Below are 12,485 nucleotides of genomic sequence, written 5' to 3' on the forward strand. Positions count from 1 at the left end.
GCTCTTTTGCTCTTCCCTCCTTATGCCGGTCGGATGCCCCGCAGCAATCTTTACTGGACGGACTGGAACCGCGAAGCCCCAAAGATCGAGACGTCCACCGTGACAGGAGAGCACAGGCGGATTCTGGTCAACAAAGACATCGGGCTGCCCAACGGCTTGACCTTCGACCCCTTTTCCAAACGGATTTGTTGGGCGGATGCAGGTAACTGGGAAACTGGGCGAAAAGGAATGTTAAGTGTGTGGACTGGGAGAACCGGGTTTGATTCCCCACTCCTCCACTTGCACCTGGCCGGATGACCTTGGGCAAGCCAGAGTTCTGTCAGAGCTGTCCTTGAAAAAGAGCAGTTTCTGTCAGAGGTCTCTCAGCCCCACCTGCCTCACAGGGTGTCTGTTGTGGGGAGGGGAAGGGAGAGGAGTTTGTAAGCCGCTCTGAGACTCCAAGTGAAGGGTGGGGTATAAATCCAATCTCTTCTTCTTCTTCTTCTTCATCACCTGCGGTTGTGCTTTTAACAGACCAACCAGGTCCCTACGCCTTCCCTTCGATCTATTATTTAGAACCAAGACGCAGGTGACTGCAGACCTTAACCGTGAACAGATGCTTTTAAGAACCTTTTGTGTGTTTTTTTTTTTTAATTGAGAAAATTCTTGATCTATTCTAGACACCCTCATCTCTTCTTGGCCAGTGTGAATAGCTGCAGAGGCTTTCTTTATCAACCTGCATTTTAATGTTACTCTTCCTCCGCAGAATTCAGGCAGGGCTTGCGTGGTCGCCCCCATCTCCCTCACAAGAGCCCTGTGAGGCGGGCTAGGCTGAGGGATAGGAGCTGGCCTAGGATTGTCAACCGACATCAGAACATCAGAGAAGCCATGTTGGATCAGGCCAGTGGCCCCATCCAGTCCAACACTCCATGCCACACAGTGGCCAAAACCCAGGGGCCCTCAGGAGGCCCACCAGCGGGGCCAGAACTCCAGAAGCCCTCCCCCTGTGGCCCCCCCGAGCACCGAGAAGACAGCACATCACTGCCCCAGACAGAGTGTTCCATCTATTTTTGTTGTTGTTGTTGTTCAGTCGCACAGTCGAGTCCGACTCTTCGCGACCCCATGGACCAGATCACACCAGGCCTTTCTGTCTTCCGCCGTCCTCTGAAGATGGCTCAATTTCATGTTCGTTGCATCTATGACACTGTCTAGCCATCTCATCCTTTGCCGTCCCCATCTTCTTTGACCTTCAGTCTTTCCCAGCATCAGGGTCTTCTTCTCCAGTGAATGCTCCCTTCTCATTGGGTGGCCAGAGTATTTGAGCTTCAGTTTCATTATCTGGCCTTCCAGGGAACAGTCAGGGTTGATTTCTTTGAGGATTGACTGATTTGATCTTCTTGCAGTCCAAGGGACTCTCAAGAGTCTTCTCCAGCACCATAGTTCAAAAGAATCTATTCTTCGGCGCTCGGCCTTCCTTATAGTCCAACTCTCGCAGGTCCATCTATACCTTGTGGCTAATAGCCACTCAGGGACCTCTGCCCCATGGTTTTTCCCAATCCCAACATAAGAGAAGCCATGTTGGATGAGGCCAATGGCCCATCCCAGTCCAACACTTCGTGTCACACAGTGGCCCAAAATACCAGGTGCCATCAGGAGGTCCACCAGCGGGGCCAGGACTCCAGAAGCCCCTCCCACTGTGCCCCCCAAGCACCCAAGAACACAGAGGATCACTGCCCCAGACAGAGTATTCCCTTTATACCTTGTGGCTAATAGCCACTGATGGACCTCTGCTCTGTATGTTTCTCCAATCCCCTCTTGAAGTTGTCTGTGCTTGTAGCTGCCACCACTTCCTCTGGCAGTGAATTTCACATATTCATGACTCTTTGGGCGAAGAAGGACTTCTTTCTATCTGCTCTAACCCGACTGCTCAACAATTTCATGGGGTGCGCCCACGAGTTCTTGTCTTGTGAGAATGGGAGAAAAGGACTTCTTTCTCTGCCTTCTCTATCCCAGGCATAATTTTATAAACCTCGATCATGTCACCCCTCAGTTGTCGTTTTTCTAAGCTAAATTCTTCTGGAATTACAACTGCAGTCTCCACACGGCAGAGATCGGTTCCCCTGGAGAAAATAGCTGCTTAGATCAGCCAATCAGTAGCGTTGAAAACATCATCCTTGTGAAATTATGTCGTCGCCAGTCACCTGCTAGTTGGCAAAAGCCTGTCCCAATTTCATGTCAGTTTTCAACGCTATGAAGTAACTGGATGTATATTGGCTTCTAATGTAATTTATTGTAGGGGCCTTGACCTTTTCTGCAATTTTGCAGCTCAATTCACCAAGGGTGCTTATGGATTTTTTTTACTTCTTCCAGACCTGATGAGGATTATTTTTGAAATGGGATTGTTAACCGGCTGCCCGTAGTCTTGCTCGATAATTGTCGGATATTTCTTCTTCTTGCTCTATAATTGTCGAATATTTGTGGTGCTTATTTTTTTTGGATATTGTTCACTCTGATACATTACCCTCGAATTTGAGCAGTGTCTGTAAATAGTTACACAGAGCAGAGGTTTCAAACGGACTACTTAGCTGGAAAGATATTTTCACAGCTGATTTAGAAATTTTAAGGAGTCATGCTCACTATTTGACTCAGCAGCCAGTTCACACGGTGTTCTTGTAATTCTTTGGCCTCTGTGTGAGACAGGATGCAAGGCTAGATGGACCCCTGGTCTGATCCAGCAGGGCTCTTCTGATGTTCTAATTAAGTCCTTGGCCTCTCTGCCCTGTTGTGGGCCCTCCAGAGGAACTAGTTGGCCTCTGTGTGAGACAGGATGCTGGACTACATGGACCCTCATTGGTCTGATCCAGCAGGGCTCTTCTGGTGTTCTTAAATGCAGCCTCATAAGAACATGAGAACATAAGAGACGCCAATGTTGGATCAGGCCAAAGGCCCATCCAGTCCAACACTCTGTGTCACACAGTGGCCAGAAATACCAGGTGCCATCAGGAGGTCCAGCAGTGGGGCCAGGACACTAGAAGCCCTCCCACTGTTTCCCCCCCAACTCCAGCACCAAGAAGACAGAGCATCACTTGCCCCTGAGCCCCTATCTATACCTTGTGGCTAATAGCCACTGATGGACCTCTGCTCCATATGCTTACCTAATTCCCTTTTGAAGCCGTCCATGCTTGTAGCCGCCACCACTTCCTGTGGCGGTGAATTCCATGTGTTCATCACTCTTTGGGTGAAGAAGGACTTCCTTTTATCCGTTCTAACCCGACCGCTCAGCAATTTCATGGAGTGCCCACTTGAATTCTTGTATTGTGAGAAAGGGAGAAAAGTACCTCTTTCTCTACCTGCTCTATCCCACGCATAATCTTATAAACCTCGATCATGTCTCCCCTCAGTCGTCGTTTCTCCAAGCGAAAGAGCCCCAAGCGCTTTAACCTTTCCTCATAGGGAAAGTGTTCCAACCCTTTTATCATTTGCGTTGCCCTTTTCTGCACTTTTTCCAAAGCTATAATATCCTTTTTAAGGTGTGGTGCCCAGAACTGCACACAGTATTCCAAATGAGGTCTCACCATTGATTTATATAGGGGCATTATGATATTGGCTGATCTGTTTTCAATACCCTTCCTAATAATCCCCAGCATAGCATTGGCTTTTTTTATTGCAGTCACACACTGTCTCGACATTTTCAGTGAGTTCTCTACTACGACTCCCAAGATCTCTCTCTTGGTCAGATCTCTCCAAGCCTCCAGCTGCAGAGTCCTGTTAGGACAGTCATGCTAAGCATTTCTGTAGCATTTTCAGTGTTCATAGCTCTCCAGGTTCCTAATCTTATAACTTTTAAAACAACCCTGCGAGGTAGGCCTGTTTTGCCAGGCATGGGGCGGGGTTGGATTTGAATGACGGTTTGCCGACAGGCAGCTCATGAATTCGTCGCATTCTCGACCGCGCCTCGGAAGGGGCAAACGGGGGGAAGGGGGGGTCTGTTCCCTGACGAAGTCTCTTCTTTGCAAAGGAACCAAGAAGCTGGAGTGCGCCCTGCCTGATGGAACAGGAAGACGCACGATCCAGAGTAACCTCAACTACCCCTTCAGCCTCGTTGGCTACGCCGATCACTTCTACCACACGGACTGGAGAAGGTGGGTTCCCTTCGAAGTGTGTCTTTTTTAGATGTCCGCCCAGCTTGGAGCGGCTGCAGGGTGTGAGTGGATGTCGATTCAGTGTGAGGACACTGTGATCGGTTCGGATGTGCGACACTCAGGTGAATTATCTCATTGATATTCACGCCCTTGGAAAAGAGACTCTACGTCAGGGGTCCTCAACGTGGGCACCGTGGCGCTTGCCAACACCTTTCCTGGCATCCACCAAGTGCTTTTAGAAAGTGGGAGGGGCTAGGTGGTTGTTTGCAAAGCGGGGCCTCCGATTGGCCGTGCAGATTAAACGGCATCTTGTTAAACTGAGCTTCAGCTTGCAGTGCTGACGAGTAGGGATGGGCATGAACCGCATTTTTGTGATTCGGTTTGCGGTTTCTGGCTGCACCACGAACTGAACTGGTTCATATGGGGTTGTGAACCCTGCTTTCTGCTCTGTCGCTGTTCGCGAGGAGCAGCAGGCCGTGGTTTAAATAACTCCGAGCTGTTTAAACCAAACATCTGGGCTGTTTTTCCCGAAGAGCAGAAAGCAGGGGTTTTAATGGCTCAGAGCCATTAAACCCATGCTTTCTGCTCTTTACCAACCACGATGAACTGTACCAAACTCGAGAAAGGTCACGGCCGTTCAGTTTGCGAACCACGGACCAGCCAAAATTCGTGACGAACTTTAGTTCGTGAGCTGGTTCGTGCCCATCCCTACTGAAGAGTTATGTTTAAAGTTATATATAACCTTGCTCCCTGTCATTTTTTGATTGGTTCCACCTCCTGTGCCAGGTATTTTGTGGTCATGTCCACCGGTCCCTGTGTCAGAATTCCAAAGGTGTGTGCAGGTTCAAAGAGGCTATGGGGACCCCTGCTTGACATTTGTGGGTTTTCAGTGTTTATTTTGCCTGAGGAAAACTCTTAATACATCATAGTGTTTTTGCAGAAATCCCCTCCTCTCCTTTCCCTGCCACTCAATGTCCAAAACATGTCAGAAATATCAACGAAGCCACACATTAATTGTGGATGCTCCTGCTCTCAGCTGGATTGCAGAGCCTGAAGCGGGAAGTGATAACATTTGGGGGAGCACCCTAGGGGGCACTCCTCGGTGTGTGTGGCTCAGTGGCAGAGACTCTGCTTGGCATGCAGAAGGTCCCAGGTTCAATCCCCGGCATCTCCAGTTTAAAGGATCAGGTAGGAGGTGATGGGAAAGACCTCCGCCTGAGATCCTGGAGAGCTGTGAAGAGGGGCCGTGGCTCAGTGGCAGAGCACCTGCTTGGCATGCAAAAGGTCCCAGGTTCAATCCCCGGCATCTCCAGTTTAAAGGAACAGGTAGGAGGTGATGGGAAAGACCTCCGCTTGGGACCCTGGAGAGCTCTACGCCTCTGCTTGGCATGCAGAAGGTCCCAGGTTCAATCCCCGGCATCTCCAGTTTAAAGGAACAGGTAGGAGGTGATGGGAAAGACCTCCGCCTGAGACACTGGAGAGCTCTGAAGAGGGGCCGTGGCTCAGTGGCAGAGCACCTGCTTGGCATGCAGAAGGTCCCAGGTTCAATCCCCGGAATCTCCAGTTTAAAGGATCAAGTAGGAGGTGATGTGAAAGACCTCAGCTTGGGACCCTGGAGAGCTCTACGCCTCTGCTTGGCATGCAGAAGGTCCCAGGTTCAATACCCGGCATCTCCAGTTTAAAGGATCAGGTAGGAGGTAATGGGAAAGACCTCCGCTTGAGACCCTGGAGAGCGGCTGCCAGTCTGAGTAGACAACCCTGAGTATGATGGGCCGATGCATTATGCAGGGGGGTGGACTAGATGACCCCGGAGGTCCCTTCCATCTGTATGATTCTAATGGGTCTTGTCCAGTGTAAGGCAGCTTCATGTGTTCATCTGAAATACTCTGCTGTACCTGCCTTGAAAAATGATATCTTCCAGTGTTTAGAGAGCCCTGCCAGTTGGGTGGAAGAGATCAAAGGATGACCGTTCCGACAGATTATTTCGGAGAGTAGCCGTGTCGGTCTGTAGTAGAGCACTTAGGTCTGAGTCCAGTACCCCCTTAGAGAGCAACAAGATTTCCCGGTTTGCAAAGCAGGAGACGTTCAGAGGGTGGTTGGCGGTTGCCTGCCTCTGCGTAGCAACCCTGGACTTCCTTGGGGGGGGTCTCCCCTCCAAGCACTAACACGAGCTGACCCTGCATTGCTTCCAGAATTGGACTAGCCAGGGCCATGAGGGCAGAAGACACAGAGAGGTGGTTTGCCATCACCTGCCCCTGCGTAGCGGCCCGGAGTTCCTTGGCGGTCTCCCATCCAAGTAGGAACCAGGGCTGATCCTCCTTAGCTTCTGATATGTGACGAGACCAGGCTAGCCCGGGCTGTCCGCGTCAGGGCCTCCAAGATGCTTATACATCCTGGACCTTCTACAGTTCCTGCAAGACGGAGCTCTTCCGCCTGTAAGACGGAGCTCTTCCGCCAGGCCCTTGAGTAGGAGCCGCCCCCCCACTATTCCATCACCGTCATGGTTCCGTATTGGATTTACTGACGAGGCCCCGAGGAAGAACCTGGTGTCAAATGGTAAGGCTGGCCTAGATGGGTTCGATCTAGTGTCAGAGTAAAGGGACAGCTAGAGGTAGCATGTGACTGCAAGGAGGCTGGCCATAACTGGTTTGAGGCAGTCCAGCCTGGCACTGAATGCATTGCAGGAGGATTGCATCAGCTGTGTGCTGATTGGCCAGACGTTGTATAAATGTACAGAGTGTACAGTGGATTTTTTTCCTTCTCATGAATCATTTGCAGCGGAGCACTCTGACACTCAGAACTGTAAATAGGTGGTGGCTGGGTGTGAATAAATTCACTGTGGTTGCACCTAAGCTCTGGACTCCAGTCTTCTGTGGGTACTCTATCTCCCTTTGGGCACTGACGTGCCAGCCAGCATTCCGCGCACCGTGACACCTGGACCACCTTAAGAAGATCTAACACGCCGTCTCCACTGGGTATAAACACCATGGGAGTATCACCTGGAGCGGTGCTGTCTCCATCCTGGACTCATGAGTTCAGTCATTGACTGAGCCCCATTGTTGTAATGTGAATGTTTATATGATGTTTTATATGTTTTAATTACGGCACGGTCCCTATCCTGCCCTTGTTAGCCGCCCAGAGCCCACTGGGTTCACGGCAGGAGAAAACAGCTTTGCGTGTCTTTTCCGCACAGGGACGGCGTCATAGCGGTGAATAAAGACAACGGTGCTTTTACGGGTGAATACCTTCCGGAACAGCGGACGCACCTCTACGGGATAACGGCAGTCCACCCGTACTGCCCTGGAGGTAAAACGGGGGGTCACCCAAAAGAAGGGAGGTGGGAGGCACCTTTCGTGAACACTCCCACCGCCCAACCCCTTTTGCCGATTCGTCTCGGGGATGATGCAAAGCCACTTGTGCTTCTCTGGGTATTGCAGAGACCAACAGAAAACAACTGGAAGAACATAAGAACATAAGAGCTGCCAATGTTGGATCAGGCCAAAGGCCCATCCAGGCCAACACTCTGTGTCACACAGTGGCCAGAAATACCAGTGCCATCAGGAGGTCCAGCAGTGGGGCCAGGACACTAGAAGCCCTCCCACTGTTGACCCCCCCCCCCCAAGCACCAAGAAGACAGAGCATCACTTGCCCCAGAGCCCCTAGCTATACCTTGTGGCTAATAGCCACTGATGGACCTCTGCTCCATATGCTTATCTAATTCCCTTTTGAAGCCGTCCATGCTTGTAGCCGCCACCACTTCCTGTGGCAGTGAATTCCATGTGTTAATCACTCTTTGGGTGAAGAAGTACGTCCTCTTATCCGTTCTAACCCGACCGCTCAGCAATTTCATGGAGTGCCCACGAGTTCTTGTATTGTGAGAAAGGGAGAAAAGTACCTCTTTCTCTACCTGCTCTTTCCCATGCATAAGCTTATAAACCTCAATCATGTCACCCCTCAGCCGTCGTTTCTCCAAGCTAAAGAGCCCCAAGCGCCTTAACCTTTCCTCATAGGGAAAGTGTTCCAACCCTTTTATCATTCGAGTTGCCCTTTTCTGCACTGTGAGCTGAATTACCCGCAAAATATATGTAGAAAAGGAGACTTCAACAAAGTGAAATGCACATGCAGTCAAGAATGAATCTATACATATAATCCATCATAGGAAAATACGGAAGCCCACAGTATCCATGAGAGGAAAATACAAAGTCCAGAGCAGATATCCAACACTTTTCCTAGGTCGTATTCAGTGTTTCAGACTTCTCATTCCATCTCCTTATAAGACAATAGTGTTCAATTTCTTTATGGGCAAGGTCGCCTAAGCTTTAGTGAGCACCTCTCAAGGCTGCTTCTAATGTAACAGGACCAAACACGGGAGGCATTTCCTAGAAGGAAATGGAATGAGACTTCCTAAAGTTGTTCTTTGTTCCTGAGGACTAGAAGTCTGAAACACTGAATACGACCTAGGAAAAGTGTTGGATATCTACTCTGGACTTCGTATTTTCCTTTCGTGGATCCTGTGGACTTCCGTATTTTCCGATGATGGGTTATATGTATAGATTCATTCTTGATTACTTTGTTGAAGTCTCCTTTTGTATATATTTTTGTGGGTAATTCCGCTCACAGTTGTTTTCTGTTGGTCTTTGCTATTTCTTCTTTGGGTATTGCCCAGGCACCTAGTCAAACAAACTACGGAAGCTCTCTGGGGTGACAAGACCGGGCGGCTGGAGTAGGCCCTCTGTCCTCTGTCCCAGATGTTATGTATTCCGCTTTCAGATCTGGGGGTGGGGTGGGTATCATCTTTTTAAGGGCCTGCAGTGGCTCAAGTGGTGAAGACGCTGAGCGGCAGACTGGAAGGTTGGTAGTTCAGGAGTTTGAGTCCCGAGTGCCACATGACGGAGTGAGCTCCCGTCTCTGGTCCCAGCTCCTGCCAGCCTAGCTGTTCGAAAGCAAGACATTGCAAGTAAATAAGGACCACTTCGGTGGGAAGCGAACAGCATTCCGTGCGCCACGCTGGCCACGACCACGGAAATGTCTTCGGACAGCGCCGGCTCTTCAGCTTGGAAACAGAGATGAGCACCACCCCCTAGTGTCGCCTTTACCGTAGTTACCATCTTCTTTTTTGCCTGCCATTGCTGTTGAGACCAGGGCCTGTTACAGGTTAGGTGGGTGGTGGTTAGAGCGTGCCCTGGCTTTGCCCCCCTTTCTCCATCTGCCGCCGCCTCCCACTTGCACCCTTCCCACCTGCGTGCCCCTCCCCACTGCCCACCATGACGCATCTGCCCCTCATTTGCCAACATCTTCCGGACTCGCATGCCCTTCCCAAGGCAATACTGGGCACTGAACAGGAGTGGTAGCAGAGACGCCGAGGCCTTCATGAGAACAGAAGAGCCCTGCTGGATCACACCAGTGAGGGTCCATCTAGTCCAGCATCCTGTCTCACACAGTGGCCCCAACCAGTTCCTCTGGAGGGCCCACAACACGGCACAGAGGCCGAGGCCTTCATAAGAATATCAGAAGAGCCCTGCTGGATCAGGCCAGTGAAGGTCCATCTAGTCCAGCCTCCTGTCTCACACAGTGGCCGACCAGTTCCTCTGGAGGGCCAACAACAGGGCAGAGAGGCCGAGGCCTTCATAAGAACATAGGAAGAGCCCTGCTGGATCAGGCCAGTGAAGGTCCATCTAGTCCAGCATCCTGTCTCACACAGTGGCCAACCAGTTCCTCTGCAGGCCCAACAACAGGGCAGAGAGGCTGCGGCCTTTATAAGAACATAGGAAGAGCCCTGCTGGAGCAGACCAGCGGTCCATCTAGTCCAGCATCCTGTCTCACACAGCAGCCAGCCAGTTCCTCTGGAGGGCTAACTGCAGGGCACAGAGGCTGAGACCTTCCCCTGATGTTGCCTCCTGGCTCTGAGATTCAGAGGATTAGTGCCTCTGAATGTGGAGGTTCCATGAAGACACCATAGCTAGCAGCCATTGACAGACCTATCCATGAATTTGTCTAATCCCCATTGAAAGCTGTTTATTCCTGAGGCCATCACGACCTCTGGCAGCAAATACCATATTTTAATCCCTGGCTGCGTAAAGCAGTATTTCCTTTTGTCTGTCCTGAACCTACTGCCCACCGGCTTCACGGGATGGCGATGCTGATACCAGTTTCTCTCTTGTTGCAGGAAGGAAATAAGCTACCGGGGCACGGAGGGGAGACGTCCCCCTTGCGACCGGCGGAAGGAGAATCGCGCTTCCTGCTGACCTTGTACATAATGTAAAAGATCCCTCCCCTCCGCTGCAGGAGCGCCCGTGACGCGTAACGGAAGGGGACTGCACGGTTTAACTTAGAGCAAAAAAATTATCCCATTATTTTTTAAGTTATACCTCAAGATCTTTACTACTGTATTTTTTTCCTTTTTTTTACAAAACCAAAAAAACCTTTTTTATGTATTGCAGAGGAGTAATGGTGCTAGGGGGTGACGGAGCAGATTAATTCTCTCTCGCTGAGCTACTTTGTACAAAAAGAGACCATATAGACGTATCTTTACTCCATGGTTTATTTTAGTGGAAAACACAAAAAGAGACACTTATTTTAAAGTGTGTGTGTGTGTGGGGGGGAGATTTTAGCGCCACCTGGGGAGGGGGGCCTTCAGGGGGGGGGGAACTTTGTACGAACTGGGCATAGCTGTCGAGTGTTAATTGGAAAGCTCACTGCGGTTATCCTCTTTTTTTGGTGCTTCTGCCTCTGGCCTGTTTTCTTAGTATTTATATGCTAGAACGGGAGGGGCTCATGGGTCACGTCCGAACCGGCTGTATGTTTGCAAAGATACCTGAGTGTAATGGGCTCATGTTTTCGAGGATACTCCAAAAATCAAATAAACTTTTATTTTATTTTTGGTTTTAAATTTTTGTTGGCCGTTATTTAACCTTCTCTTTCACAGCAATGTCCCCACCCCACCCCACGACCTTTTTACTGGGGTGGGGGGTATTGCATCGAACAAACCGTACTCCAGAGGACCGCCGGCTAACCGCACACACACAAAAATTATACATTTTTTTAAAAGCCTGCGCACATTAATCTCAAATGGAGAATCGGCAGCCTCCGGCTAAAAGGATAACAGTGTCTCTCTCTCTTTAAACCCAAGATTTATTGATGTAACGAAAACCAGTATTTAGTGGAATTGTGGGCAGCCTCCCCCCCTCTGGTTTCCAAACATGGGAGCCATATCCATTACGAATTGCATGCTAGGTTCAGGGGGGGTCCTCCCACCCACACGGCTGAGAACATGACAACAGGAAGCCTTCTGGGGGTTCATCTCCCCACTTTGCCCAGTCTGTGGTCAGTTTTTGGATCGGCGATAATCGCCTGCACGGCGACGATGGCTTCGTTGATCTTCGTCTGCAGCTCGCGGAGCTCTTCTATGTGCAGGAGCCGGAGGATCTGAGCGGCTTCGTTGAGAACGGCGTCTGGAGGGGACCAAAGAGAGGGGGGGGGGGGAGACATCCAGGGCTCGTATTTTAATCCAGAATTCCCTCTGCGTGACGGGCCTAAGAATTTGGTTCGGTGGAAGTACGAGGCGGTTAGGAGATCTATTAGGGAGCAGTTAAACAAACCTGGGCCCAGGCCGCAAAAGGAAGGAGGGGATGGGGAAGCGATGCTCAGAGGGGACGGGATCTTTACTGGAGGGCAACTGGGGGAAATCTGCAGCTTTTTATTCCCTCGGAGAAGAGCGCAATAAGGTCCCTTCAAGTCCTGTCCATAGAATCAGAAGATAGAAGAGGATTCAATTTATACCCCGCCCTTCACTCGGAGTCTCAGAGCGCCTTACGAACCCCTTTTCCCTTCCCCTCCTCACAACAGACACCCTGTGAGGTGGGTGGGGCTGAAAGAGCTCTCTCAAGAACTGCTCTTAAGAGAACAGCAGGTGCAGGTGGAGGAGTGGGGAATCAAACCTGGTTCTCCCAGATAAGAAGAAGAAGAGATTGGATTTATACGCCGCCCTTCACTACCCCAAAGGTGTCTCAGAGTGGCTTACAATCTCCTTTTCCCTTCCCCTCCCCAGAGCAGACACCCTGTGAGGTGGGTGGGGCTGAGAGAGCTCTGACAGAAACGGCTCTTTTTCAAGAACAGCTCTGACAGGACTATGGCTTGCCCAAGGTCATCCAGCCAGGCGCAAGTGGAGCATCAAACCCAGTTCTCCCAGATTAGGGTCCACACACTTAACCACGACACCAAACTGGCTGCAAGAAGTATGGTACCCGAGTCCTATGCCTGGCACCAACAAGGTCCGTAGGCGACAAACTCACAGGACACAAGAATGTAACTCCGGTCCTGGTTTACTTAGAACGAATGCAGAGTCCAGTGGCACCTTCCATCGAG

The 12,485-nt window shown here is 50.5% G+C and overlaps 2 protein-coding genes across 2 annotated transcripts in view; one reads left to right on the top strand and one right to left on the bottom strand.

Moving 5' to 3' along the window:
* The window catches only part of NID2 (nidogen 2), a 111,213-nt gene extending 100,776 nt beyond the window's left edge, over positions 1 to 10,437 (top strand). Inside the window, exons 18-21 of the mRNA XM_015421483.1 lie at positions 45 to 202; positions 3,998 to 4,121; positions 7,315 to 7,427; positions 10,288 to 10,437. Coding sequence (XP_015276969.1) covers positions 45 to 202; positions 3,998 to 4,121; positions 7,315 to 7,427; positions 10,288 to 10,298 — 406 coding nt within the window. The 3' untranslated portion in view covers positions 10,299 to 10,437. The remainder of the gene's footprint in view (positions 1 to 44; positions 203 to 3,997; positions 4,122 to 7,314; positions 7,428 to 10,287) is intronic.
* Positions 10,438 to 11,280: 843 nt separating this feature from the next.
* Positions 11,281 to 12,485, bottom strand: part of LOC107119046 (chromosome unknown open reading frame, human C14orf166) — a 29,109-nt gene continuing 27,904 nt past the window's right edge. Inside the window, exon 8 of the mRNA XM_015421473.1 lies at positions 11,281 to 11,572. Within this exon, the coding sequence (XP_015276959.1) occupies positions 11,418 to 11,572 (155 nt within the window). The 3' untranslated portion in view covers positions 11,281 to 11,417. The remainder of the gene's footprint in view (positions 11,573 to 12,485) is intronic.

This window comes from Gekko japonicus, unplaced genomic scaffold (genome assembly GCF_001447785.1).
Source record: "Gekko japonicus isolate JY-2015 unplaced genomic scaffold, Gekko_japonicus_V1.1 scaffold666, whole genome shotgun sequence".
In the NCBI taxonomy this organism is placed as follows: Eukaryota; Metazoa; Chordata; class Lepidosauria; order Squamata; family Gekkonidae; genus Gekko; species Gekko japonicus.